At 55.6% G+C, this 25,378-nt stretch overlaps 1 protein-coding gene across 1 annotated transcript; it reads left to right on the forward strand.

The window, feature by feature from the left end:
- Positions 1–673: 673 nt before the first annotated feature.
- LOC127566878 (bone morphogenetic protein receptor type-2-like) lies at positions 674–24,238 on the forward strand. The gene is made up of 11 exons (XM_052009382.1): positions 674–800; positions 4,754–4,909; positions 5,513–5,668; positions 10,552–10,632; positions 11,127–11,215; positions 13,328–13,555; positions 14,494–14,608; positions 17,169–17,320; positions 17,871–18,018; positions 21,857–21,993; positions 24,022–24,238. Exons 1-11 carry the CDS (start codon positions 740–742, stop codon positions 24,127–24,129), a joined length of 1,431 nt encoding a protein of 476 aa, XP_051865342.1. The 5' UTR covers positions 674–739; the 3' UTR covers positions 24,130–24,238.
- The last annotated feature ends 1,140 nt before the right edge of the window (positions 24,239–25,378 follow it).

Here is a 25,378-nt window from a genome sequence, read left to right on the forward strand (position 1 = left end):
GAGGGGGGAGAGTTCAGAGGAGATGTGCGGGGCAGGTCTTTTACACAGAGAGCGGTGGGTGCCTGGAATGTGCTGCCAGGGGTGGCGGTGGAGGCAGATACGATCGAGGGGTTTAAGACAGATAAATGGATGTGCAGGGAATGGAGGGAGACAGATTGTGCAGGCAGAAGAGATTTAGTTTAATTGGGCATTGTGTTGGGCACAGACACTGTGCTCCTGTGCTGGACTGTTGTGTGTTTTATGTTCAAGTGGCATTTTTTGCCACGTGCACCAGATGTGGGGAGGTACAGGTACAATGAAAAACTCACTTACAGCAGCATCACAGGCACACAGGTACAGACAGCACACACAACATAGATTATACATAAATCATACAGGGCACACAGGAACCACTCCCCTCCCGCTGGTCCTGCCACATTATCGGAACGTTTTCTCTCCCTCTCAGTTATTTCATTCTTGGCATTCCAGCATTTCTTTTAGACCACACCTCAGTCCCTGCGTCAAACTGCTGCACTCGAGCAGGGAATTTCATTGCGCGCTGGTGTGTCAGACAACCTAAATGGACATAATTTAAAAAAAAGACTTGCACAAATCCAATCCAGCCATGCTTTGGCAAGCTGAGGGGGTGGAGTTGCATTCACAACGGCTCAGTGGGAGTGCAGAGAGCAAGGATATTTCCCCAGCAGGAGAGCTGACCTGGCTTCCAGTCTTCCAGGGGCAAGAAGCTACTTCTTTGCCGATGGATGTTTCACTTGCCTTGTCCGTGGCAATCTCGCTGTTGTTGTTCCTGAACCCTCCAGGTACTTGCTTGTCTCCTACAACCCCAAGTTCCCAGGCGACAATGTCTTGGTGCGGTGTGGGAGGGAGGGGTGTTGGAAGTGAGGGGAACGGGGTAGGGAATGGGCGGCATAATCGCGGGAAGGCTGAGGTTGGTATCAGAGACGACAAAGCCACCACCACCGTGGGTTGAAGAAAAGCAAGGCGGCAGGGAGAAGATTTAAAGTGGACCTGAGGGGTAAGTTTTCACACACACAGGGGTTAATATCTGGAACATGCTGGGGGTGAGGTAAGTGGTGGGATCAGGCACAGTCACGGCACTTACACCGGCAAGGCATGAAAGTCCTGCTGGGGGCAAATGGGAAAGTGTTGTCCGGAGTGGCTGGGGGTAAATGGGAAGAGTTATCCAGAGTGGGGGGAGAGGGGCAAATGGGAAAGGATTGTCCAGAGTGGGGGGCTGGGGGCAAATGGGACAGTGTTGTCTGAAGTGGCTGGGGGTAAATGGGAAGGTTGTCTGGAGGGGAGAGCTGGGGGTAAATGGGAAAGGGTTGTCCAGAGTGGCTGGGGGTAAATTGGAAGGGTTGCCCAGAGTGGAAGGCTGGGAGCAAATGGATGTACATGTACATAGATTGGACATGTACATGTATTGTACATGGATCAGAGATGTACACAGATTGGACATGTACATGGATTGGACGTACATGGATAGGAAAGGTTTAGAGGGATATGAGCCAAACACTGACAAATGGGACTAGCTTCGAAGGGCCTGTTTCCCTGCTGTATAACTCTGTGCACTTGTGCATTTGAAAACAGACTCGATATCGACTTTGACTTTGGCTGAGACCCAAGCAACTGTCGGAACAGACTGCAGGTGTCCATGAAATCAGGAGGGGAGGCAGCTCTTTCACTGGGAATGTCAGAGGTTCAGAGAATGTGTCTGAAGCCAACTGAGTCAAAAGTCTCCCTCCTGAGCCGAGCGTCCTTCAGACCTCAATAATATTATTGTTGTTGGGGAGTGGGACTTCACACCAACTCGCATTTCAAAGCATTTCCACAAAGCATCAGTTGTTGGTGCCAAAGGTGGCCGTTGCTGTGGTCACTCAGTGGGACTCTTGGGGAGCTCTTAGGATCCATGTCCAGCTCTGTAGTACTGAGTAAATCTGAGAGTCACAGAGACACACAGCACAGAGACAGGCCCTTCAGCCCAACTCATCCATGCCGACCAAGTTTCCCACCTGAGCCGGTCCCATCTACCCGTGTTTGGCCCATGTCCCTCTGAACCTTTCCCATCCATGGACCTATCCAAGTGTCTTTTAAACATGGTAATTGTCTGTCCCCTTTGACCCTCACCAACTTTCACCGGCCCCACAGAAAGCATCCCATCCCAGCTCAGGACGGCAACTACTCTGTCCGGGACCGCAAGAAACCGCAGAGAGTTGTGGACACAGCCCAGCGCGTCACAGAAACCAGCCTCCCCTCTGCGGACTCCGTCTACACTTCCCACTGCCTCGGGAAAGCAGCCAACGTAATCAAAGACCCCCACCCACCCCGGACATTCTCTCTTCTCCCCCCTCCTCCTGTCGGGCAGAAGATACAAAAGCCTGAAAGCGCGTACCCCCAGGCTCAAGGACAGCTTCTACCCCGCTGTTATAAGACTATTGAACGGTCTCCTAGTACGATATGATGGACTCTTGACCTCACAATCTACCTGGTCATGGCCCTTGCACCTTATTGTCTGCCTGCACTGCACTTTCTCTGCAGCTGGGACACTCTGCATACTGTATTGTTTTACCCTGTACTGCCTCAATACACTGTGTAATGAATTGATCTGTATGATCGGTGTGCAAGACAAGTTTTTCACTGTACCTCGGTACAAGTAACAATAATAAACCAATACCAATACCAACCTTTCCCGTCCATGGACCTGTCTGAGTGTTGTTAATGTACCTGCCTCACCCACTCCCTCTGGCAGCTCGTTCCCACGTACGGACCACCCTCTGGGTGAAGAAGTTGCCCCTCAGGTTCCCTTTTAAACTTTCCCCTCTCACCCTAAACCTGTAGTTTTGGACTCCCCTACCCTGGGGAAAGGACTGTGACCATCTCAAGATTTCACAGACCTCACAGTGGGTCAGGCAGCATCTAGGGAGGGAAACGGACAGTCGATGATTCGGGTCGAGACCCTTCATCTGGACTGAGAGGGTGCAGGGGAGAGAGCCAGGTCTACAAAGGTCAGGGGAAGGGGCTGGAGCAAGATCTGGCAGGCGATAGGTGGATCCTGGTGAGGAGGGAGGAGGGAGGGGCAGAGATGGTGACAAGGCTGGGAGGTAACAGGCGGAGGTGACGGAGGGCTCCGATAGGAGGGTGGAGGGTCGAGTTTGGAACCAAGGGATGGAGCAGACATTGGAGCAGAGTTAGGCCATTCGGCCCATCGAGTCTGCTTCCCCCATTGGATGGTGGCTGATTTGTTTCTCCCTCCTGACCCCGTTCTCCCGCCCGTGACCTCTGACGCCCTCACAGATCGAGAACCTGTCGACCTCCGCTTCAAACACCCCCAATGACTTGGCCTCCACAGCCGTCTGTGGCAACGAAACCACAGATTCACCACCTTCTGGCTGAAGAAATTCCTCCTCATCTCTGTTCTAAAGGGACGTCCTTCTATTCTGAGGCTGTGCCCTCTGGTCCTGGACTCTCCCACCACTGAGACCATCCTCTCCACGTCCCCTCTGTCCAGGCCTTTCAATATTCGGGAGGTTTCAAAGAGATACCCCCTCATCCTTCTAAACTCCAGTGAGTGCAGGCCCAGAGACATCAAACGCTCCTCGTACGTTAACCCTTTCGCCCCCGGGATCGTTCCCGTAAACCTCCCCTGGACCCTCTCTGACCCCAGCACATCCTCCCTTAGATATGGGGCCCAGAACTGCTCACAATGCTCCCAATGTGGTCTGACCAACGCCTTATGTTTATGTAATGCCTCAGCATTACATCATTGCTTTTAGATGGAACGTAGAACACTACAGCACAGTACAGGCACTTCGGCCCACAATGTTGTTCCAACATTTTATCCTGCTCTGAGATCTATCTAACCCTTCCCTCCCACATCGCCCCCTCTTTTTCTATCATTCATGTGTCTATCTAGGAGTCTCTTAAATGTCCCTGATGTATCTGCCCCCCACCACCTCTGCCGGCAGTGCGTTCCACACACCCACCACTCTCTGTGTAAAAAACTTACCCCTGACATCCCCCTGAAACCTTCCTCCAATCACCTTAAAATTATGTCCCCTCGTGTTAGCCATTGTCGCCCTGGGAAAAAGTCTCTGACTGTCCACTCGATCTGTGCCTCTTGTCCTCTAGCATGTTCTAGTCCTCTCGAAATGGATGCCAACATTGCATTTGCCTTCTCTACTACCGACTCAACCTGCAAGTTAAACCTTCAGGGAGTCCTACACTGGGAATCCCAAGTCCCTCTGCACCTCTGATTTCTGAATTCTCTCCCCATTTAGAAAACAGTCGACGCCTTTATTCCTTCTGCCAAAGTGCGTGACCGTACACTTCCCCACACCGTATCCCATCTCCCACTTCCTTGCCCTTTCTGTCCGAGTCCTCCTGCAGACTCCCTCCCTCCTTGACACTCCCTGCCCCTCCACCCACCTCTGTATCGTCATCAAACTTGGCCACAAGGCCCTCAATTCCGTCGCCTAGATCATTGAGGTACAAGACCCAGCACCCACCCCTCTGTCTCTGTCCCTCCTCCCACCCCAGCACCCATCGCTCTCTTCTCTCCTCCTCCACACACCCCCATCTGCCCATCACCCACACACTCCTCCCCTGGGACCCCACTCCTCCCCTGGGACCCCACTCCTCCCATCTGGAGAGACGGTGGTCGGTCGGGGGGTGGGGTGGGGGGTCCCATCCTTAATCCCCTCCCTCTCCTTCTGCCTGATGAGTGACATCTCCCATTCCTTCCCCACCCCCCCAGGTGTCCCTGGAGATGGGAGAGTTTGCACGGCGTTCCCCTTGTCCCGGAACCAGAGCCTGGGTCCCAGGAACGGCACAGTGAGGTGTAAACCCACGGACTACTGCTATGGGATCTGGATCCTACATCCCAACGGAGAGTTGTATCCCGACAGGCAAGGTGAGGCTGGGACCCTCAGTGGGTGGGGGGGGTGAGTCTCTCTGTGGGATCGGCCTGTGCAGCGGCACCCGTCACTCTTGATAGGGTTAGGGTTAGGGGAGGGAGGGGGAGGGAGGGGGAGGGGGGGAAGAGGGAGAGAGAGGTGAGTGGGGAAGAGAGAGAGGGAGGTGGGAGAGAGGGGGAGAGAGTGGGAGAGCGAGAGGTAGAGGCTGGAGAGAGGGGAGAGGGGGAGAGAGGGGGAGAGAGGGGCGTGTGAGGGGGAGATAGGGAGGATAGGGGGAAGTTGGGGGAGAGGGCGTTGGGGGGAAGTTCGGGCAGGGGAGAGAGAGAGGGGGAGAGGGGAGAGGTGGGGGGAGGGGGAAGAGACAGAGAGACCCATGTGAGGGGGGGGTCCCTGGGGACCATGGGGTGACTGTGGGAGGGGCCATGTCTGGGGTGGGAGATGTGGGAGGGGGGATTGTGGGAGGGGGAGACCCGTTTGGGAGGGGTGGGGAGTCCTGTGGGAGGGGGAGACCCCTGGGGCAGGGGTGGTGTCACCGGGTGGGGGCCAGCCGGCGATCAGCCCCTTCCCCCAGCGGACTGACCGTCTCTCCCTCCCCGCAGGATGCTGGCCGCCCCGGAACGTTCTCTCCTGCACCCCGCGGTGCACAGACCGATCCCACAGGTCTCACCACTTCACCTCCTGCTGCTGCAGCACTGACCTGTGTAACAGTGACCCCCCTCCTCGTGTCTCGGGGGGTGGGCAGGTCCCCTCCCACGGTGAGTCTCTCCTCCCCAACTACCCCCACCCCCCTCCCTCACCCCCACCCCCCCTCACCATCCCCACACCCTCCCTCACCCCCACCCCCTCCCTCACTATCTCCCCAACCCCAGCACTGACCTGTGTAACACTGACCCCCCCCAATGTCTCTGGGCTCAGGCATGACCCCCCCCAACGGTGAGTCTCCCCCCCACCCCTCCCTCTTTATCCTCTCATCCCCCAACATCACCTCCACACTGCCCAACACCCTGCAGCCACAAGGACAATATGCAAACTCCACACTCACACACACACACACACACACACACACACACACACACACACGGCGCGCACACACACACACACACACACACACGGCGCGCACACACACACACACACACACACACCACACACACACACACACACCATTGCACACACACACACACACCATTGCACACACACACACCATTGCACGCACACATGCACACACACACCATTGCACACACACACCTCACACACACACAGACATACACACACAACACACACACACACACACTTAGACACAAACACAGACACACACACACACCACAGACACACACACACACACACTCACACACATATGCATACAGACACACACTATTACACAAACACACACACATGCATATAGACACACATAGGGACACACACACTATTACACAAATACACACTATTACACATTATTACACACAGACACACACACTATTACACACACACACACACACACACACACACACACACAGCACTGGAGGTTGGGATTGAAGCTGGGTCCCTGGAGCTGTGAGCTCGTGGCCCCACCCACTGCGCCAAGTTGCAGTTTATCATCGTGGGCAGACACACCATACCCAAGGTATATATGCCATGAACATTAGCCTTCTGCAACAGCAGCAGCACAGTACCTTACAAGACCATGAGACATTGGAGCTGAATTAGGCCATTTGGCCCATGGGGCAGCTCCGTGATTGGATCATGGCTGTTATAAGACTGTTGAACGGTCCCCTAGTGCAATAAGATGAACTCTTGACCTCACAATCTACCTGGTCGTGGCCCTTGCACCTTATTGTCTGCCTGCCCTGCACTTTCTCTGTGACACTTTACTCTGCATTCTGTATTGTTTTACCTTGTACTACCTCGATGCACCATGTAATGAATTGATCTGTATGAACTGAATCTATATACACCACCTCCATCCAGGGACCCAAACAGTCCTTTCAGGTGAGAGATTCATCTGCACTCCCTTAATATCATCTACTGCATTTGGTGCTCCAAGTGTGGCCTCCTCTACATTGGTGAGACCAAACGCAGACTAGGTGACCGTTTCGCAGAACACCTGAGCTCTGTCCGTAACCGCGACCTGCATCTCCCCGTTGCCGGTCACTTCAACTCCCCCTCCCACACTATCACTGATATGTCAGTCCTCGGCCTCCTCCACTGCCAGGAGAATTCCAAGCGCAAACTGGAGGAACAGCAGCTCATTTTCCATCTGGGAACCTTGCAGCCTGACGGCATGAACATTGAATTCTCCAACTTCAAGTAATCCCCCCCCAACAATTATGCCTCTTCTTTTCTTCCCTTTCCTAGACTATCTCTCATTTTTCTACCCCCCCTTTTCATTGACCCATCACCCAGTGGATCTGCTCTCCCCTCCTCCCCCGCACCTGCCCAACACCATCTCTTACCTGCATCTACCTATCACCACCTTGTGCCCACCCCACCTCCCCTCTTTTGTCCACCTATCACTGCTCTGCTTTCCCTCCCATATATATTGGGCTTCCACCCCTCCCTACCTCCAGTCCTGACGAAGGGTCCCGACCAGAAACGTTGACCACCTGCATTTCTCCACGGATGCTGCCTGGCCTGCTGAGCTCCTCCAGCATCTGTAGTCCTTGGTTTCTCTGGACGAAGCTGTCCTTGGGTCTGGACATCCGGACTCAAGCTCCTGTGTCTGCTCCCAGAAGGTGGGAGAGAGAGAAGGGAGTGACTGAGGTGGCAGACGTCCCTGATGATACTGTTTGCCTACCTGGAAGGGGGACCTGAGGGGTAGGTTTTCCACAGAGGGTGGTGGTTGTCTGGAACGAGCTGCCAGAGGAAGTGGTGATGGTGGTGAATACAATTACATCGTTTAGACCAGGCCTAATGTGGGCAAATGCGATTGGTGTAAATAGGCTCCATGCACAAGGTAGGCCAAATGTTCAGTGTACAGAGGAATCTAAGGGGTCCGAGCCCACCGCTCCCCTGAAAGTGGCCACACAGGTTGACAGGGCGGTGAGGAAGGCGTACGGCGCGCTGGCCTTCATCGGTCGGGGTGTCAGGTACAAGAGTCGGGAAGTCACGTTGCAGACGTATAAAACTCTGGTCTGGGCTGCACTGTGTGCAGTTCTGGTCGCCCCCCCCCCCCCCCCCCCCATTACAGGGAGGGTGTGGGGGGCTTTGGACAGGGTGCGGGGGGCTTTGGAGAGGGTGCAGGAGAGGTTCACTGGGACGCTGCCTGGATTAGAGGGCGTGAGCTACAAGGAGAGGTTGGACAGACTTGGGTTGTTCTCTCCGGAGCAGTGGAGGCTGAGGGGAGAGGTTTATAAGATCACGAGAGGCACAGATAGAGTAGACAGCCGGGATCTTTCTCCCCCCAGGGTGGGAATGTCTAATACCAGAGGGCGTGCGTTTAAGGTGAGAGGGGGGAGAGTTCAGAGGAGATGTGCGGGGCAGGTTTTTTACACAGAGAGCGGTGGGGGCCTGAAATGTGCTGCCAGGGGTGGGGGTGGAGGCAGATACGATAGAGGGGGTTAAGAGGCTGTTAGACAGGCCCATGGCTGTGTGGGGGACGGAGGGAGACGGACACTGTGCGGGGAATGGAGGTAGACAGGAGGGACTAGTTTCGTTAGGCATTTAGCTACCAGTAACACACTGGGAGAGAGCTCCTGGAGTTCAGGCAGTGAGGGGGTTAATGGGATCGCAGACTAATCACCACGAGTTGGACCGAACCCTTCAAGGTCTCATAATTTACTGCAATCTGACCTTGGAACAGGGTGATTGGTGGGGAGGGGGGTGGGGGGAGAGGGTCCCCCACCCAGACACATCTGACGCCAGACAGATAAGGAACAAACCATCGAGCGATCCTCCCCCATGAGGGTCGGGGAGGTTGCTCTGCAGTCACTTTGATCCGGTAGACTGAGAAGGAAAGCACAGGTACACTGTCTCTGTCAGGCACAGGGGAGTAAGTGCACAGCTGCCTGCGTGTGAGAGAGCCAGCAGTTCCCTGAAAACCAGGGTCCTCACCTGCTCTGCCTCTGCTCTGGTCTCAGTCACACAGTCACCAAGGGGTAACAAGGCCCTGCAGCCCATCCTGTCCATGCTGCCCCCTAACACCAGTCCCATTCACTGGCACTTGGTCCGGGCATCTCCGTCTGTTCACGTGTCCATATTCACTCCCCTCTGGGCCCAACACCCCTCCCCGTGACCCCTCTCGCTCCCCCCTACACACCCCTCCCTGTCTCTGTGACCCCCTCCAACCCAACACCCCTCGCTGTCTGTGACCCCCTCCAACCCAACACCCCTCCCTGGCTCTGTGACCCCCTCCCTCCAACCCAACACCCCTCCCTGTCTCTGTGACCCCCTCCCTCCAACCCAACACCCCTCCCTGTCTCTGTGACCCCCTCCAACCCAACACCCCTCCCTGTCTCTGTGACCCCCTCCAACCCAACACCCCTCCCCGTGACCCCTCTCGCTCCCCCCTACACACCCCTTCCTGTCTCTGTGACCCCCTCCAACCCAACACCCCTCCCTGTCTCTGTGACCCCCTCCAACCCAACACGCCTCCCTGTCTCTGTGACCCCCTCCAACCCAACACCCCTCGCCGTCTCTGTGACCCCCTCCAACCCAACACCCCTCCCTGGCTCTGTGACCCCCTCCCTCCAACCCAACACCCCTCGCCGTCTCTGTGACCCCCTCCCTCCAACCCAACACCCCTCCCTGTCTCTGTGACCCCCTCCCTCCAACCCAACACCCCTCCCTGTCTCTGTGACCCCCTCCAACCCAACATCCCTCCCTGTCTCTGTGACCCCCTCCAACCCAACACCCTTTGCCATCTCTGTGACCCCCTCCAACCCAACACCCATCCCTGGTTCTGTGACCCCCTCTAGCACACCTGCCAATCTTTCTAACTTCACCAGCCCCAACCCTCGCAGAACTCGAAAACTTCTCCAAACTCTATCCATAACCTCAATATACTGCACGGTGCTCCCAATGCGGTCTAACCAAGGAGTATAAAGACCAGAATTGTGCTCCCGGTGTGGGTCTGACCCGGGGACGGGGAGATGGGAACCGTGCACAGTGCTCCCGGTGTGGGTCTGACCCGGGGACGGGGAGATGGGAACTGTGCACGGTGCTCCCGGTGTGGGTCTGACCCGGGGAGAAAGAGACGGGAACCGTGCGTGGTGCTCCCGGTGTGGGTCTGACCCGGGGACGGGGAGACGGGAACCGTGCACGGTGCTCCCGGTGTGGGTCTGACCCGGGGACGGGGAGACGGGAACCGTGCACGGTGCTCCCGGTGTGGGTCTGACCCGGGGACGGGGAGACGGGAACCGTGCACGGTGCTCCCGGTGTGGGTCTGACCCGGGGACGGGGAGACGGGAACCGTGCACGGTGCTCCCGGTGTGGGTCTGACCCGGGGACAGGGAGACGGGAACCGTGCACGGTGCTCCCGGTGTGTGGGTCTGACCCGGGGACAGGGAGACGGGAACGGTGCACGGTGCTCCCGGTGTGGGTCTGACCCAGGGTGGCGAGACGGGAACGGTGCACGGTGCTCCTGGTGTGGGTGTGAACATTTTGTGTGTACAATTACTGCCCTCATGCTCTCCGCTGGTTCCAGGTCTGTCGACTGCAATCATCTGTCTCCTGGTGATCCTGATCATTTTGTCGACTCTGGGGCTGATGCTGATGTATCCTCGAGGTACTGAGTTGTCCTTTCTCCCGGGGCCTCCCGCGCCGCCCCTACTTCCCCTCCAACCTCACAGAAACCCTCCCTTTCCTTCCCCTTCACCACCCACCCTCCCCTCCTCCCTCAGCTCTCCCCTCCTTCCCCTCCACCCTCCCCTAAAGCCACCCGTCCTCTTCTCACAGACATCCCTCAGCACCCACCCTGACTCGGAACCCTCCCTCCTCCATTACACTCCCTCCTACCCCCCCCTCCACTCCTCCCCCTGGGCAGCTGTTCCGACCCCCCGTCTCTCTCTCTCTCTCTCTGTTCCAGTACGGACTGCCCTCTCCACCCTCTCCCCTCCCTTCTCCCCCTCCCCTCTCCCTTCTCCCCTCTCCCCTCTCCCCTCTCTCCTCCCCCCTCCCCTCCCCACCCCTCTCCCCTCCCCTCTCCCCTCTGTCCCCTCACCCCTCCCCTCCCCTCCCGTTACCCAGACGTTCTGACCCCCATCTCTCGCTCTGTTCCAGTACGGACTGCCCTCGCCACCCTCTCCACCTCTCGCTGCTCGATTCCTCCTGTGGCTCTGGGATGTCCGCAGACCGTCGAACTACTCGAGGTAACCTCGCTGGTTCATGACCTCTGACCCCTCACCCCGAGGGGAGTGGGTTCACTGACCTCTGACCCCTCACTGGGAGCAATCCCGGGGTTTACCACTTCATTTCCCAGGGATCTGGGTACCGATCCGGATGAGGAATGTTCCCTGGATTTCCTCCTGGATTTCCCAGGGACCCAGTTGTGATCCAGACTGGGAACGTTGCCTGGATTTTGGATCCTGGTTCCGGGCACGGTTGGGTGGTCACAGTCTTCTCCCCAGGGTAGGGGAGTCCGAAACTGGGGGGGTGTAGGGTCAGAGGGGGAAAGATTTAAAAGGGGACCCCAGGGACAACTTCTTCACCCAGAGGGCGGTGAGTGTGTGGAACGAGCTGCCAGAGGAAGTGGGTCAGGCAGGTACAACAGGGTCATTTCAGGAGCACTTGGGTAGGTATATGGAGGGGAGGGGAGGGGAGGGGAGGGGAGGGGAGGGGAGAGGAGGGGAGGGGAGGGGAGGGGAGGGGAGGGGAGGGGAAGAGAGGGGAGGGGATGGGAGAAGAGCAGAGGGGAGGGGAGGGGAGGGGAGGGGAGGGGAGGGGAGGGGAGGGGAGGGGAAGAGAGGGGAGGGGAGGGGATGGGAGAGGAGCAGAGGGGAGGGGAGGGGAGGGGAGGGGAGGGGAGGGGAGGGGAGGGGATGGGATGGGAAGGATATGGGCCAGTTGCAGGGAATCCGGACTAGTCGGGTGGGCCCCGTTGTTGGCAGGGACCAGTTGGGCCAAAGGGCCTGTGTTGCCCTCTGAGTGTGTGTGACTCCATCAGGAAGGCGGGCAGCCAAGGACTTGGTCATCTTCTGGGTTTACATTTGGGGAATGGGCACGGAGGAAGGAAAGGCGGTGTCCACGGGCAGGATGGGGAATTTCCCCGACCGCTGGGAGTGGGAATGCACCCCAGATCAGGGTGGGAACATTGCAATCTGGCCTTTGGTTGCTCTGGAGCCCAGCGATGTACCTGAGTCATCGACCGAAAAAAAGGAAGAGGTCCTCGGGAATGCCAGCGGGCACAAACCCCGGAATACCTTCCTGGCCGAGACATCTGTCAGGGAGGGTCGGAGTTGCAGATGACACCAAGATAGGTGGAGGAGTAGGGATTATTGAAGAAACAGGAAGGTTGCAGAGAGACTTAGATAGTTTAGGAGGATGGGCAAGGAAATGGCAGATGAGATTCAATGTTGAGAAATGTGCCGTTCGTCACTTTGGAAACAGAAATAAAGGGGCAGATTATTATCTAGAAGGAGAGAAAATTCAAAGTACAGAAGGGACTTGGGGCTACTCGTGCAGGATACCTTAAAGGTTAACCACCAGGTCAGATTGGTGGTAAAGAAAGCAAATGCTATGTTGGCATTCATTTCGAGAGGTATAGTGTATAAAAGTAAGGAAGTGTTGATGAGGCTCTACGGGGCACTAGTGAGGCCTCATTTGGAATACTGTGTGCTGTTTTGGGCCCTATATCTTAGGAAGGATGTGCTGATGTTGGAGAGGGTTCAGAGGAGATTTACGAGGATGATTCCCGGAATGAAAGGGCTGACGTACGACGAGCGATTGTCGGCTCTTGGACTGTACTCACTGGAGTTCAGAAGAATGAGAGGGGACCTCATAGAAACATTTCGAATGTTGAAAGGGCTGGACAGAGTAGATGTGGTTAGGCTGTTTTCCTTGGTGGGTGAGTCCAGGACCAGAGGGCACAATCTTAGAATTAGAGGGTACAGGTTTAAAACAGAGATGAGGAGAAATTTCTTCAGAGGGTAGTGAAATCATGGAATTCGTTGCCACGTACAGCAGTGGAGGCCCAGTCATTGGGGGCATTTATAAGGAGGAGATAGATAGGTATCTAATTAGTCAAGGTATCAAGGGATATGGGGATAAGGCCGGAATTTGGGGCTAGAGAGGAATAGTTTTTAGTTTAGTTCACGGAGCAGTCTCAATGGACCGAATGGCCTACTTCTGCGCCTTTGTCTTGTGAACTTGTGACCTTAGCCCCAGCTGCTCTAAACCTGCTGGGTTTCCTGGTGGAGGAGGCTGAGGTTGACTCCTTGGTGTCTCTCTCTCTCCCCTCCACCCCCTCCCGGCTGACCCTGCAGGTGATTGGACGCGGCAGGCACGGAGTTGTCTGGAAGGGGCTTCAGGCCCAGCGGCCGGTGGCGGTCAAGCTGTTCCCGGCCGCCCACCGGGAACACTTCCACAGCGAGAGCAGCTTTCACCGCCTGGAGTCCGTGGACCACGAGAACATCGTCAAGTTCATTGGGGCCGGAGAGAGCAGGCTCGGCGGGAGTGTGGATTACCTGCTCGTCACTGAGTATTGTCCTGGGGTAAGGGGAGGGGAGGGGATGGAAGGGGAGGGGGGGGAGGGGAGGTGAGAGGAGGGGAGGGGAGGGGAGGGGAGGGGAGAGGAGGGGATGGGAGGGAGAGGGGCGTAGGAGAGAGCAGGCTCAGCTGGAAAGTGGATTACCTGATCGTCACTGAGTACTGCCCCGGGATAAGGGGAGGGGGAGGGAGGGGGAGGGAGGGGGATGGAGGGGAGGGGAGGGGGTGGAGGAGAGAGCAGGCTTGGCGGGAGAGTGGATTATCTGCTCGTCACCGAGTACTGTCCCAGTGTAAGGGGAGGGGAGGGGAGGGGGAGAGGGAGAGGGGTGGAGGAGGGAGCAGGCTCGGCAGGAGAGTGGATTATCTGCTCGTCACCAAGTACTATCCCGGACTTTATTCCCTGGATACACATCATAGGGGTGTATAAAACCACGAGGGGCATCAATAGGGTGAATGCGCACAGTCTTCCCCCCCCCCCCCCCCAGGGTTGGGGAATCAAGAACCAGAGGGCACAGGTTTAAGGTGAGAGGGGAAAGAGATTTAATAGGCGACCCGAGGGGCAACTTCTTCACCCAGAGAGTGGTCCGTACGTGGAACGAGCTGCCACAGGGAGTGGGTGAAGCAGGTACATTAACAACACTCGGACAGGTCCGTGGACGGGGAAGGTTCGGAGGGACGTGGGGCCAAACGTGGGGAGGTGGGACCGGCTCAGGTGGGGATCTGGGCCGGCAGGGACTGGTTGGGCTGAAGGGCCTGTCTCTGCGCTGTGCGACTACATGAGGAAGGAGAAAAGACAGGGCAGGTGGAGGGTGGAGGGTGGAGGGGTGGAGGGTGGAGGGTGGAGGGGTGGAGGATGGAGGAGGAGGGGGGTGGAGGGAGGAGGAGGACGGAGGAGGGGGAAGCCGTGGCGATGAACCTTCTGACAGCTGACTTGTTCTGGAAGGGGTCGCTGTCCAGTTACCTGACCCAGCACCAGAGCGACTGGAGGGGAAGCCTCAGGATGGCTCAGTCCGTCTCGGCGGGGGTGAGCTTCCTGCACACTGAGACCTGGTCCAGAGGTGAGTCTAAACCCACCTACTCCCCACTCCCCCCTTTCTCTCTCCACACATTCTGCCTGGTTGGATCAGTGTTCCAGCAGTCACCATGCTGGTTTCACTGAGCACAGCACAGGAACAGGCCATTCAGCCCACAATGTCTGTGCTGAACAAATTAGGCTGAATTAAATCCCTTCTCCCTGCATGGCGTCCGTCCCCCTCCATTCCCTGCACGGCATCCATTTCCCTCCATTCCCTGCACGGCGTCCGTCTCCCTCCATCCCCTGCACGGCGTCCGTCTCCCTCCATCCCCTGCACATCCATGGGCCTCCCTAATAAACCCCTCGATTGTATCTGCCTCCAACCCCCACCCCTGGCAGCACATTTCAGGCACCCACCGCCCTCTGTGTAAAAAAACCTGTCCCGCACATCTCCTCTGAACTTTCCCCCCCTCACCTTAAACGCACGTCCTCTGGTATTAGACATTCCCACCCTGGGGGTGGGGGGGGAGAAAGATCCCGGCTGTCTGCTCTATCTGTGCCTCTCGCGATCTTATAAACCTCTCCCCTCAGCCTCCGCCGCTCCGGAGAGAACAACCCAAGTCTGTCCGACCTCTCCTTGTAGCTCATGGCCTCTAATCCAGGCAGCGTCCCGGTGAACCTCTCCTGCACCCTCTCCGAAGCCCCCCCCCACCACACAGCCTTCCTGTAACGGTGCGACCAGAAGCTGAACATCATACTCCAGATGCGGCCTGACCAGAGTTTTACAAAGCTGCATCGTGACTCCCTGACTCTTGACCTCAGTGCCCCAACAAGAAATGCCTTCCTCTCCCCATCTGTTGCGGCTCCCTCCTTATGTGGCAGCTCCTTCATCACACGAACCACCCTCTGGGTGAAGAAGTTGCCCCTCAGGTCCCCTATTAAGCCTTTCTCCTCCAGAGGTCGGGATCGAACCCAGTGTCTCTGGAGGTGTGAGGCAGAGGGACAATTAACAGCGGGCAGGTCACGCCTTAGACCAGCCCTCAGACCTCCTCTCCCGCAACGGACAATGGTCTCAACAAGACCTGCTTTTCACCATTGACTGAACTGAGCCCCATCTGTCCTCCTGGGACACCTCTGGAACCACAAGTACCCTCGACGGCAAGAGCAAGGGTAGGCCACTCAGCCCCTCAAACCTGCCCCATCATTCAGTATGATCCCAGATGATCTGCCCCAGACCCCATCTCCTCTCCTGCCCCCCCCCACTGGTCCCCCACAGCCCTCAATCCCTCAACCTCCCCAACATTTACCCACCTCCACCCTCGATGCATTCAACGATCCGGCCTCCACCACCCTCGAGAAGTCCAGATGTTCTCCCTCCCTCTGAGAGAAGGTGTTAAGTGACCACCCCCACGCCACCCCCACCAACCCTGTAACCGTGCCCCGTTGTTGGTAGACCCTCCCACTGGGGGAAACGTCTCCACGTCTCCCCTGTCACGTCCCCTTAGGGTCTGAGATGTTTGAATCGGTCAGGATATTGAGTACAGGAGTCGGCACGTCAGGTTACAAGGCCACATTTGGAGCTCTGCATACAGTTCTGCTACAGGAGGGTTAGGGTGAGGGAATTATCATCACAGATCCCCCACACCATCCGGGCCGTGCTGTCTTCTCGCAGCTCCTATCAGGCAGGAGGTACAGAAGCCTGAAGTCCCCACACCACCAGGTTCAGGAACAGTGACTTCCCTTCAACCATTTGGTTCTTGAACCGACCAGCACAACCCTAATCATTGCCTCAGTACAGCAACACTGGGACCACCTCTCGCACTACCGTGGACTTTGTTTTTGTTTGTTCTAATTGTGTTCTTTCTTGTAAAGATTGTGGATAACTTACGTTTAATTTATATTTATCTTGTGAATGCTGCTTATCTGATGTTCTGTGCCTCTGATGCTGCTGTAAGTAAGCTTTTCATTGCACCTGTGCACACACAGACTTGTTTGCGTGCGTGTGTGTGCGTGCCTGCGTGCGTGTGCGTGTGTGTGTGTGTGTGTGTGTGTGTGTGTGTGTGTGTGTGTGTGTGAGACAGTAAACTCAGTAATCAGAAGCAGGATTATTATCACTGACATATGTTGTGAAGTTTGTTGTTTTACGGCAGCAGTATAGTGCAAGACATAAAAGTTACTGTAAGTTACAAAAATAAATAGTGCAATAGAGGAATAACGAGGTGCTGGTCACTGGTTCATGGACCATTCAGGAATCTGACAGCGGAGGGGAAGAAGATGTTCCCGAATCATTGAGTGTGGGTCTTCAGGCTCCTGTACCTCCTCCCCGATGGTAGTAACGAGAAAAGGGCATGTCCCGGGTGGTGAGGGTCTCCAGTGATGGGGACACCGCCTCTTGAAGATGGCGGGGAGGGTTGTGCCCATGATGGAGCTGGCTGAGTCTACAACCCTCTGCGGCCTCCTGCGTGTTGGAGCCTCCGTACTGGGTGGTGACACACCCAGTAAGAAAGCTCTCTGCTGACATTGACCAGACCCTGCTGGTCCAGTAACACCACCCCACCGTCTCTGTAACCAACCACAACGAAGGGCACCTTTCTCTGCCTCAGGTGTTCACAAGCCTGTCGTTGTCCATCGGGATCTGAGCAGTGATAACGTCCTGGTTAAGGAGGATGGGGCTTGCGTGATCAGTGATTTCGGTCTGGCCACAGTGATGAGCAGTGACAAAGTGGTCACCACCAAAGGATCACCTATCTACATGGTAAATGTAGCGCTGCATCCTCTTATCGCTTTTCCCGTCTACTGTCTCGATGTACCAACGTGGTGAAATGATCTGTGTGGGTGGCATGCAGAACAAAGTTTTTCATTGTACCTCGGTACCTGTGACAATAAGAAACCAATTTACCAAGTCGGTGGCCCCACACCGGGGGTGGTGTGGACAGTGTCCGTCTCCTCACCGAAGGAATGGCGTCAATGTGTTTGGAGCAGTTCGGAGAAGGTCTACCGGACCCAGCCCTGGAACGGGTGGGTTGGTGAGACCACATCTGGGGTGGTGTGAGTCTACCTCTGCAGTAGCGTGGACAGTACTCAGCGGGTCAGGCAGCATCTGTGGAGGGAAATGGACAGTCAACATTCCGGGTCAAGGCTCTCCATCCGGGTCGGCATGGACAAGTTGGGCCGAAGGGTCCCGTTTCTGTGCTGTGTGACTTGATGTCCCTGGAGAGGGAGGTGACTGCTGATTCCCCTCGCAACCTCAACCCCCCCCCAACACTTACCCCCCCCCCGTTGACCCCTCTCTCCTCTTCCACCAGGTGGGGACCTACCGGTACATGGCTCCTGAGCTTCTGGATGGTTCCATCAACCTCGGGGACTACGTCACCACCCTGAAACAGGCAGACGTCTACTCCCTCGGATTGATCCTTTGGGAGATTTTTACCAGGTGCACCAATCTCTTCGCCGGTGAGTACCCCAGGGTTCAGGCCTTCACCACCTCATCTCCTTCCGCACACCCAACACCCTCTGTGTGGAAAATTCTGCCCCTTCGGATCTCTCCCCTCTCACCTTATAGACAGAAGACAGGTGGTGGTAGGTGGAGCATATTCTGCCTGGAGGTCGGTGACCAGTGGTGTTCCACAGGGATCTGCTCTGGGACCCCTGCTCTTTGTGATTTTTATAAATGACTCGGATGAGGACGTGGAAGGGTGGGTTAGTAAGTTTGTTGATGATACAAAGGTTGGCAGTGTTGTGGATAGTGTAGAAGGTTGCTGTAAGTTACAACAGGATATTGACAGGATGCAGAGCTGGGCTGAGAAGTGGCAGGTGAAGTTCAACCCGGATAAGTGTGAAGTGATTCACTTCAGGAGATCAAATTTGAAGGCAGAATACAAGGTTAATGGCAGGACTCTTAGCAGTGTGGAGGAACAGAGGGATCTTTGGGTCCACGTTCATGGATCCCTCAAGGTTGCTGCGCAGGTCGATAGGGTTGTTAAAAAGGTGTGTGGAGTGTTGGCCTTCGTTAGTTGGCGTATTGAGTTCAAGAGCAGCGAGGTGATGTTGCAGCTCTGTAGAACTCTGGTCAGACCACACTTGGAGTATTGTGTTCAGTTCTGGTCGCCTCATTATAGGAAGGATGTGGGAGCTTTAGAGAGGGTGCAGAGGAGATTTACCAGGATGTTGCCTGGATTGGAGAGCATGTCCCATGAGGATAGGTTGAGCGAGCTGGGGCTTTTCTCTTTGGAGAGGAGGAGGATGAGAGGTGACCCGATAAAGGTGTACAAGAGGCACAGATCGAGTGGACAGTCAGAGACTTTTCCCCAGGGCGACAATGGCTCACACGAGGGGACATAATTTTAAGGTGATTGGAGGAAGGTATAAGGGGGATGTCAGGGGTAAGTTCTTTACACAGAGAGTGATGGGTGTGTGGAACGCACTGCCGGCAGAGGTGGTGGGGGCAGATACATTAGGGACATCTAAGAGACTCTGAGATAGACACATGAATGATAGAGAAATGGAGGGCTATGTGGGAGGGAAGGGTTAGATAGATCTCAGAGCAGGATAAAATGTCGGCACAACATTGTGGGCCGAAGGGCCTGTACTGTGCTGTAGTGTTCTGTGGTATCTATGTTATGTTATGTTAAATCTTTGCCTTTGACTCCTCCTACCCCGGGGTAAAAGACCATGACCGTCCGCCTTATATACGCCCCTCATGGTTTTACAAACCTCCATAAGGTCACCCCTCAGCCTCCTTCCCTGCAGGGAAAACACTCCCAGTGTTCTCTGTGGACCCCGAGATCCCTCTGTACGTCAGTGCTGCTGATGGTCCTGCCATTAACTGTACACCCCCCCCCCCAAAGCCCCGACCGATGAAGGTGAGCGTGCGGTACGCCTTCTTTACTGCCCCGTTGACCTGTGTGGCCACTTTCAGGGAGCTGTGGACTTGGACCCCGAGGTCCCTCTGTACACCGACACTGTGAAGGGCCCTGCCGTTAACGGTGTCCTGTCCCCTTTACATCTGACCTCCCAAAGTGCAACACCTCCCACCTGCCCGGATTAAACTCTGTCTGCCGCCTCTCCACCCACATCTGTAACTGAACTATTTCCTGCTGTGTCCTTTGACAGCCTTCTACACCGTCCACAACTTGATTTGACTTGACTTAGGGCTGAGAGTAGATGGGAAGAAGCTGTTTTTAAGTCTGGATGTCTGGGCTTTCAAACTCCTGTGTCTTCTGGAGGAAGAAGAGAGAAAAGGGACCGGTGCCTGTTCAAGCGCCTTTCAAATATTGTTAATGTACCTGCCTCTACCACTTCCTCTGGCACCTCGTTCCACACACGGACCACCCTCTGGGTGAAGAAGTTGCCCCTCAGGTCCCCTTTAAATCTCTCCTATCACCTTTCACCTGTGCCTCTAGTTGGACTCCCCTACCCTGGGGAAAAGACTGCATCCGTCCACCTTATCTACACCCCTCATGGTTTTACAAACCTCCAGAAGGTCACCCCTCAGCCCCCTTCCCTCCAGTGAGGACAAACCCAACCTTTCCGATCGCTCCTTGTCACCAGATCCCCACCGCTCCAGGCAACCTCTCTCTCTGCACGCTCTCTGTTGCTCCCGCGTCCCTCCTGTAGTGTGGTGACCAGAACTGCACACAATACTCCAAGTGAGGTCCGACCAATGTTTAGTTCAGCTGCAAAGTGACCCCTCAACTCTTGTCCCTCAGTGTTTCAACCTACGAAGGCAAGCATGCCAAACACCTCCTTCACTACCCTATCCGCCTGTGTCTCCACGTTCAGCGAGCTATGGACTGGCACCCCAGGGTCCCTCTGTATATCAATGCTCCTGAGGTCCCTGACATTGTCTGTACCTGTCCTACCAGAACTTGGACTTCCCAAAGTGTGATTCAGTAATTCTGTCAGCCCATTACTGCGGCTGGTCTCCCGGTCGTGTGACAACCAGGCCTTTGTAATGACCGGATTTTGGATCTTAACTCGAAGCAGATTCTCAAAGGGAGCTGGAAGTTTGCAGTCTCTGGAGGGACACCACCTGATGTGGAGAGGTGGTGAGTGGGAGCTGCTCTGGTCTCAGAGCGGGCTCTGTGCTGCACCGCTGCTGCTCTCTAGTGGACTTTCAACATTACTACAGAACAACAAGCTGCTGCAGGAACTCAGTGGGTGCAAGTTTATTGTCATGGGTGTGGGCACCCAGGGTATAAATGCCATGAAAATTAGCCTCCTGCAGAGGGAGCACAGCCCACCACAGACATCAGTTAACACAAACTTAAATTAGCATAAGTTATACACAACTTACACGACAGAAGAAACATAACGACACCAGTGGAAGTTAAGAGAGAGAGAGAGGAACACAGTCTGAGCTGGTGTTGGGGTTCCTCGGGTGGGTTCAAGAACCTGATGGCAGTGGGGAAGAAGCTGTTGTTGAACCTTGGGGTGTGGGTTCTTCAAGGTCCTGCACCTCCTGCCTGATGGCAGCATCGGGAAGAAACCACGATGGTGGTGGGGGTCCCTGATGATGGACGTCGCCTTCCTGACAGACGTCACCTCTTGTAGACGTTCCTCGATAGTGGGGATCCCAGACGCCCCTTGCTCCTCTTGACCCTGACCCTGACCAGACCCGGCAGCGTCACTGGCCGATGGATACTGGCACTGGTATTGGTTTATTATTGTCACTTGTACCGAGGTCCAGTGAAAAGCTTGTCTTGCACACCGATCATACAGGTCAATTCATTACACAGTGCAGTTACATTGAGTTGGTACAGGGTGCATTGAGGTAGTACAGGTAAAAACAGTAACAGTACAGAGTAAAGTGTCCCAGCTACAGAGAAAGTCCAGTGCAATAAGGTGCAAGGTCACAACAAGGTAGATCGTGAGGTCAGAGTCCATCTCATCGTATAAGGGAACCGTTCAATAGTCTTATCACCGGGGGGTAGAAGCTGTCCTTGAGCCTGGTGGGACGTGCCCTCAGGCTCCTGTATCTTCTGCCCGATGCAGGAGGAGAGAAGAGGGAATGTCCCGGGTGGGTGGGGTCTTTCATTATGTCAGCTGCTTCACCGAGAGGTAAAGACAGAGTCCATGGAGGGGAGGCTGGTGTCCGTGATGCGCTGGGCTGTGTCCACAACTCTCTGCGGCTTCTTGCGGTCCTGGGCAGAGCAGTTGCCGTCCCGAGCCGTGATACATCCAGATGGGATGCTTTCTATGGTACATCGGTAAAAGTTGGTAACAGTCAAAGGGGACAAACTGAATTTCTTTAGCCTCCTGTGGATACTGACCCACTTTCCCGTCCGTTCAGGCAGTCCCGTTCCGGAATTTCAAGCTGTGTTCCAGGCAGAGATCGGAAGCGATCCAACCTTTGAGGAAATGGTCACTGCCGTGGCCAGGGCTCGGATTAGACCGAGGTTCCCACCAAGCTGGGCAGTGGCCAACGCGGTAAGTGGATCATCTGGGGCCCCAAACCAGCATCTGCAGAGGGTGGTCAGTGTCCGCACAGAGTGGTCAGTGTCCCGAGAGGGTGGTCAGTGTACGGAGAGGGCTGTCAGTGTCCAGAGAAGGTGGTCAGTGTCCGGAAGGAGCAGTCAGTGTCCGGAGAGGGTGGTCAGTGTCCAGAAGGAGCAGTCAGTGTCCGGAGAGGGCGGTCAGTGTCTGGAGAGGGCATTCAGCATATGGAGAGAGCGGTCAGTGTCCGGAGAGGGAGGTCAGTGTCTGGAGAGGGTAGTCAGAGAGAGCAGTCAGTGTCCGGAGAGGGCTGTCAGTGTAGGCAAAGGGCCGTCAGTGTACACAGAGGGTGGTCAGTGTAGGCAGAGAGTGGTCAGTGTCCGGAGAGGGTGGTCAGTGTAGGCAGAGGGCAGTCAGTGTCCGCAGAGGACGGTCAGTGTAGGCAGAGAGTGGTCAGTGTCCACAGAGGGTGGTCAATGTCCAGAGAGTGTGGTCAGTTTCCAGAGACAGTGGTCAGTGTATACAGAGAGTGTCAGTGTCAGTGTCCAGAGATAGTGTCAATGTCCAGAGAGAGAGGTCAGTGTCCGGAGAGATTGGATAGGCTTGGTTAATTCTCACTGAGATGAAGGAGGTTCAGGGGTGAGTTGAAAAAGATTTATGAAATTAGGAGGGGCATAGATACGGTATATAGTTAGAGTCTTTTCCCCAGGGTAGAGCTCTAAAACTAGAGGGCACAGGTTTAAGGTGAGAGGGGAGAAATTTAAAGGGGACCTGAAGGATCCACGTAGAGGGTGGGTACATGGAACAAGCATCATTCAGTGTGGGGAGGGAGCAGGAACGTGGTATTGAGATGGAATTGAATTAAATTGATTTATTATTGTCACATGTACTGAGACATAGTGAAAAGCATTTGTTTGCCATCCAGACAGATCATTCTGTACATAAGTACATCGAGGGAGTAAAAAGCAGTAACAGAATGCAGAATAAAGTGTCACAGAGAAAGTCCAGGGCAGGCAGACAATAAGGTGCAAGGGCCTCGACCAGGTAGATCGTGAGGTCAAGAGTCCATCTTATCGTTCGATAGTCTTATCACAGCGGGGTAGAAGCTGTCCTTGAGCCTGGGGGTACGTGCTTTCAGGCTGCTGTATCTTCTGCCCTGACGGGAGGGGGCAGAAGAGAGAATGTCCATGATGGGTGGGTCTCTGATTATGTCGGCTGCTTTCCCGAGGCAGCGGGAAGTGTAGACGGAGTCCGTAGGGGAAGATGGTTTCCGTGATGCGCTGGGCTGTGTCCGCAACTCTCTGCGGTTTCTTGCGGTCCCGGGCAGAGCAGTTGCCGTCCCGAGCCATGATAGGATGCTTTCTGTGGTGCATCGGTAAAAGTTGGTGAGGGTCAACGGGGGACGTACCAAATTTCTTTAGCCTCCTGAGGAAGTAGAGGCACTGGTGAGCTTTCTTGGCTGTGGCGTCTACGTGGACAGGCTGTTGGTGATGTTCACTCCCAGGAACTTGAAGATCTGAACCCTCTCGACCTCAGCACCATTGATGTAGACAGGTGCATGGACACCGCCCCCGTTCCTGAAGTCAATGACCAGCTCTTTTGTTTTGTTGACATTGAGGGAAAGGTTGTTGTCCTGACACCATGTCACTAAGCTCCCTATCTCCTTCCTGTACTCCAACTCATCATTATTTGAGATACGGCCCACCACGGTGGTGTCATCTACAAACTTGTAGATGGAGTTGGTGCAGAATCTGGCCACGCAGTCGTGAGTGTATAGGGAGTAGGGTAGGGGTCTGAGGACACAGCCTTGTGGAGCACCAGTGTTGAGAATAATCGTGCCAGAGGTGTTGTTGCCTACCCTCACTGATTGCGGTCTGTTGGTCAAGAAATCAAGGACCCAATTGCAGAGGGAGGTGCTGAATCCCAGGTCCCGGAGATAAAGGATTGGCCATGATGTAGAGCAGACTATGTTGGCCAGTTCCTACCCCTGACTCACTCTGCGTCTTGTTTCCCCTCCCACAGAGTCTGCCCGAGACCATCAGCGACTGTTGGGACCAAGACCCAGACGCCCGGTTGTCCGCACAGTGCCTGGCTCATCGACTGGGGGACCTGTCGGCACTCTCACCCTAAGGCAGGGTGTCTGTGCAGGGTGGGGGACACCCCCCTCACCTCCCGCACACGGACACTGACCCTCCCTCACCTCCCGCACACGGACACTGACCATCCCTCACCTCCCGCACACGGACACTGACCCTCCCTCACCTCCCGCACACGGACACTGACCATCCCTCACCTCCCGCACATGGACACTGACCATCCCTCACCGCCCCTCCCAAGGATACCATCCGCTCTGCCCGAGGTCTGTCCCTTCAAGTTTCCGAGAAGGGTTCAATCCCCACACCGACTTTCCCCAGGGCCAGTGGAACGTCCTCCTGATGAATGGAATTACCGTCTCGTCACCACCCCCCCCCACCCCCGGGGCACCGATTGGTGTGGGGAGCCGACGCCGAGACTCTGTCGGGGACGGGACGTTCTCCGTGCTGTTCAAGACGAACCGAATTACAAATTTCAGCTCTCAGACGCTGAGTCCTTCCTGTAATTCTGGCCCGGGGACTGATCCCACTTCCCGTTGTCCACGGTGGGAGTGAGGCTTCCCCTCGACCCACCGCGGTCCACATCAGGGAGGGCCTTCCCGGGATTCGGATGGGGAAGGATGGGTCGCCCCCACGCAGGATGGGATGTGGAGGCTTTGGCACATGGAGGGTCCACTGTGATTGGCCAATCAAATCCAACATTGGCTCGTCCGTAGCAGTCAAGAGGGCACTGGTGGACAGGACTTATTCTGGCTGAAGGTCCATCACTCGAGGTGTCCAGGGGATAGGTGAGTCCAGGTAAGAGGTAATTCCAGGTGAGAGATGAGCCCAGGTGAGGGTTGAGTCCAGGAGAGAGGTGGGTCCAGATAAGAGGTGAGTCTAGGTGAGAAGTGAGTCCAGGTGAGAGGTGAGTTCAGGTGAGAAATGAGTCCAGGTGAGACGTGAGTCCAGGTGAGACGTGAGTCTAGGTGAGAGGGGGAAGGTAGGTGGGTGGGGGAGGAGGATGGGGGAAGATGTAATAAGCTAAGAGGTGATAGGTAGAAGAGGCCAAGGGCTGAAGAAGAAGGAACCTGGTAGGAGAAGGCAGTGGACCATGAAATGAAGGGTGGGGGAGAGGAGGGAGGAGAGGAGATGGGCAGGTCATCGAGGTGGGGGAAGGAAGTCACAGGAATAAGGGAAGACAAAGGGGATGGAGGGGGGGAGAAGAGAAAGGGGAGGGGTTACCAGGAGTTAGAGAAATCGATGTTGAGGCCGTCAGGCTGGAGACTCCCAAGGCGGAATATGAG

This window comes from Pristis pectinata, chromosome X (assembly GCF_009764475.1).
Source record: "Pristis pectinata isolate sPriPec2 chromosome X, sPriPec2.1.pri, whole genome shotgun sequence".
Lineage (NCBI taxonomy): Eukaryota > Metazoa > Chordata > Chondrichthyes > Rhinopristiformes > Pristidae > Pristis > Pristis pectinata.

What these genes read in the sequence shown, in the direction of transcription:
- LOC127566878 (XM_052009382.1), top strand. Translation starts at nt 740, where the DNA reads ATGGATGTTTCACTTGCCTTGTCCGTGGCAATCTCGCTGTTGTTGTTC. An exon ending in AAGGATCACCTATCTACATG is followed by an intron (nt 17,321 to 17,870) that starts GTAAATGTAGCG and finishes CTCTTCCACCAG; the next exon opens with GTGGGGACCTACCGGTACAT. An exon ending in GTGCACCAATCTCTTCGCCG is followed by an intron (nt 18,019 to 21,856) that starts GTGAGTACCCCA and finishes CCGTCCGTTCAG; the next exon opens with GCAGTCCCGTTCCGGAATTT.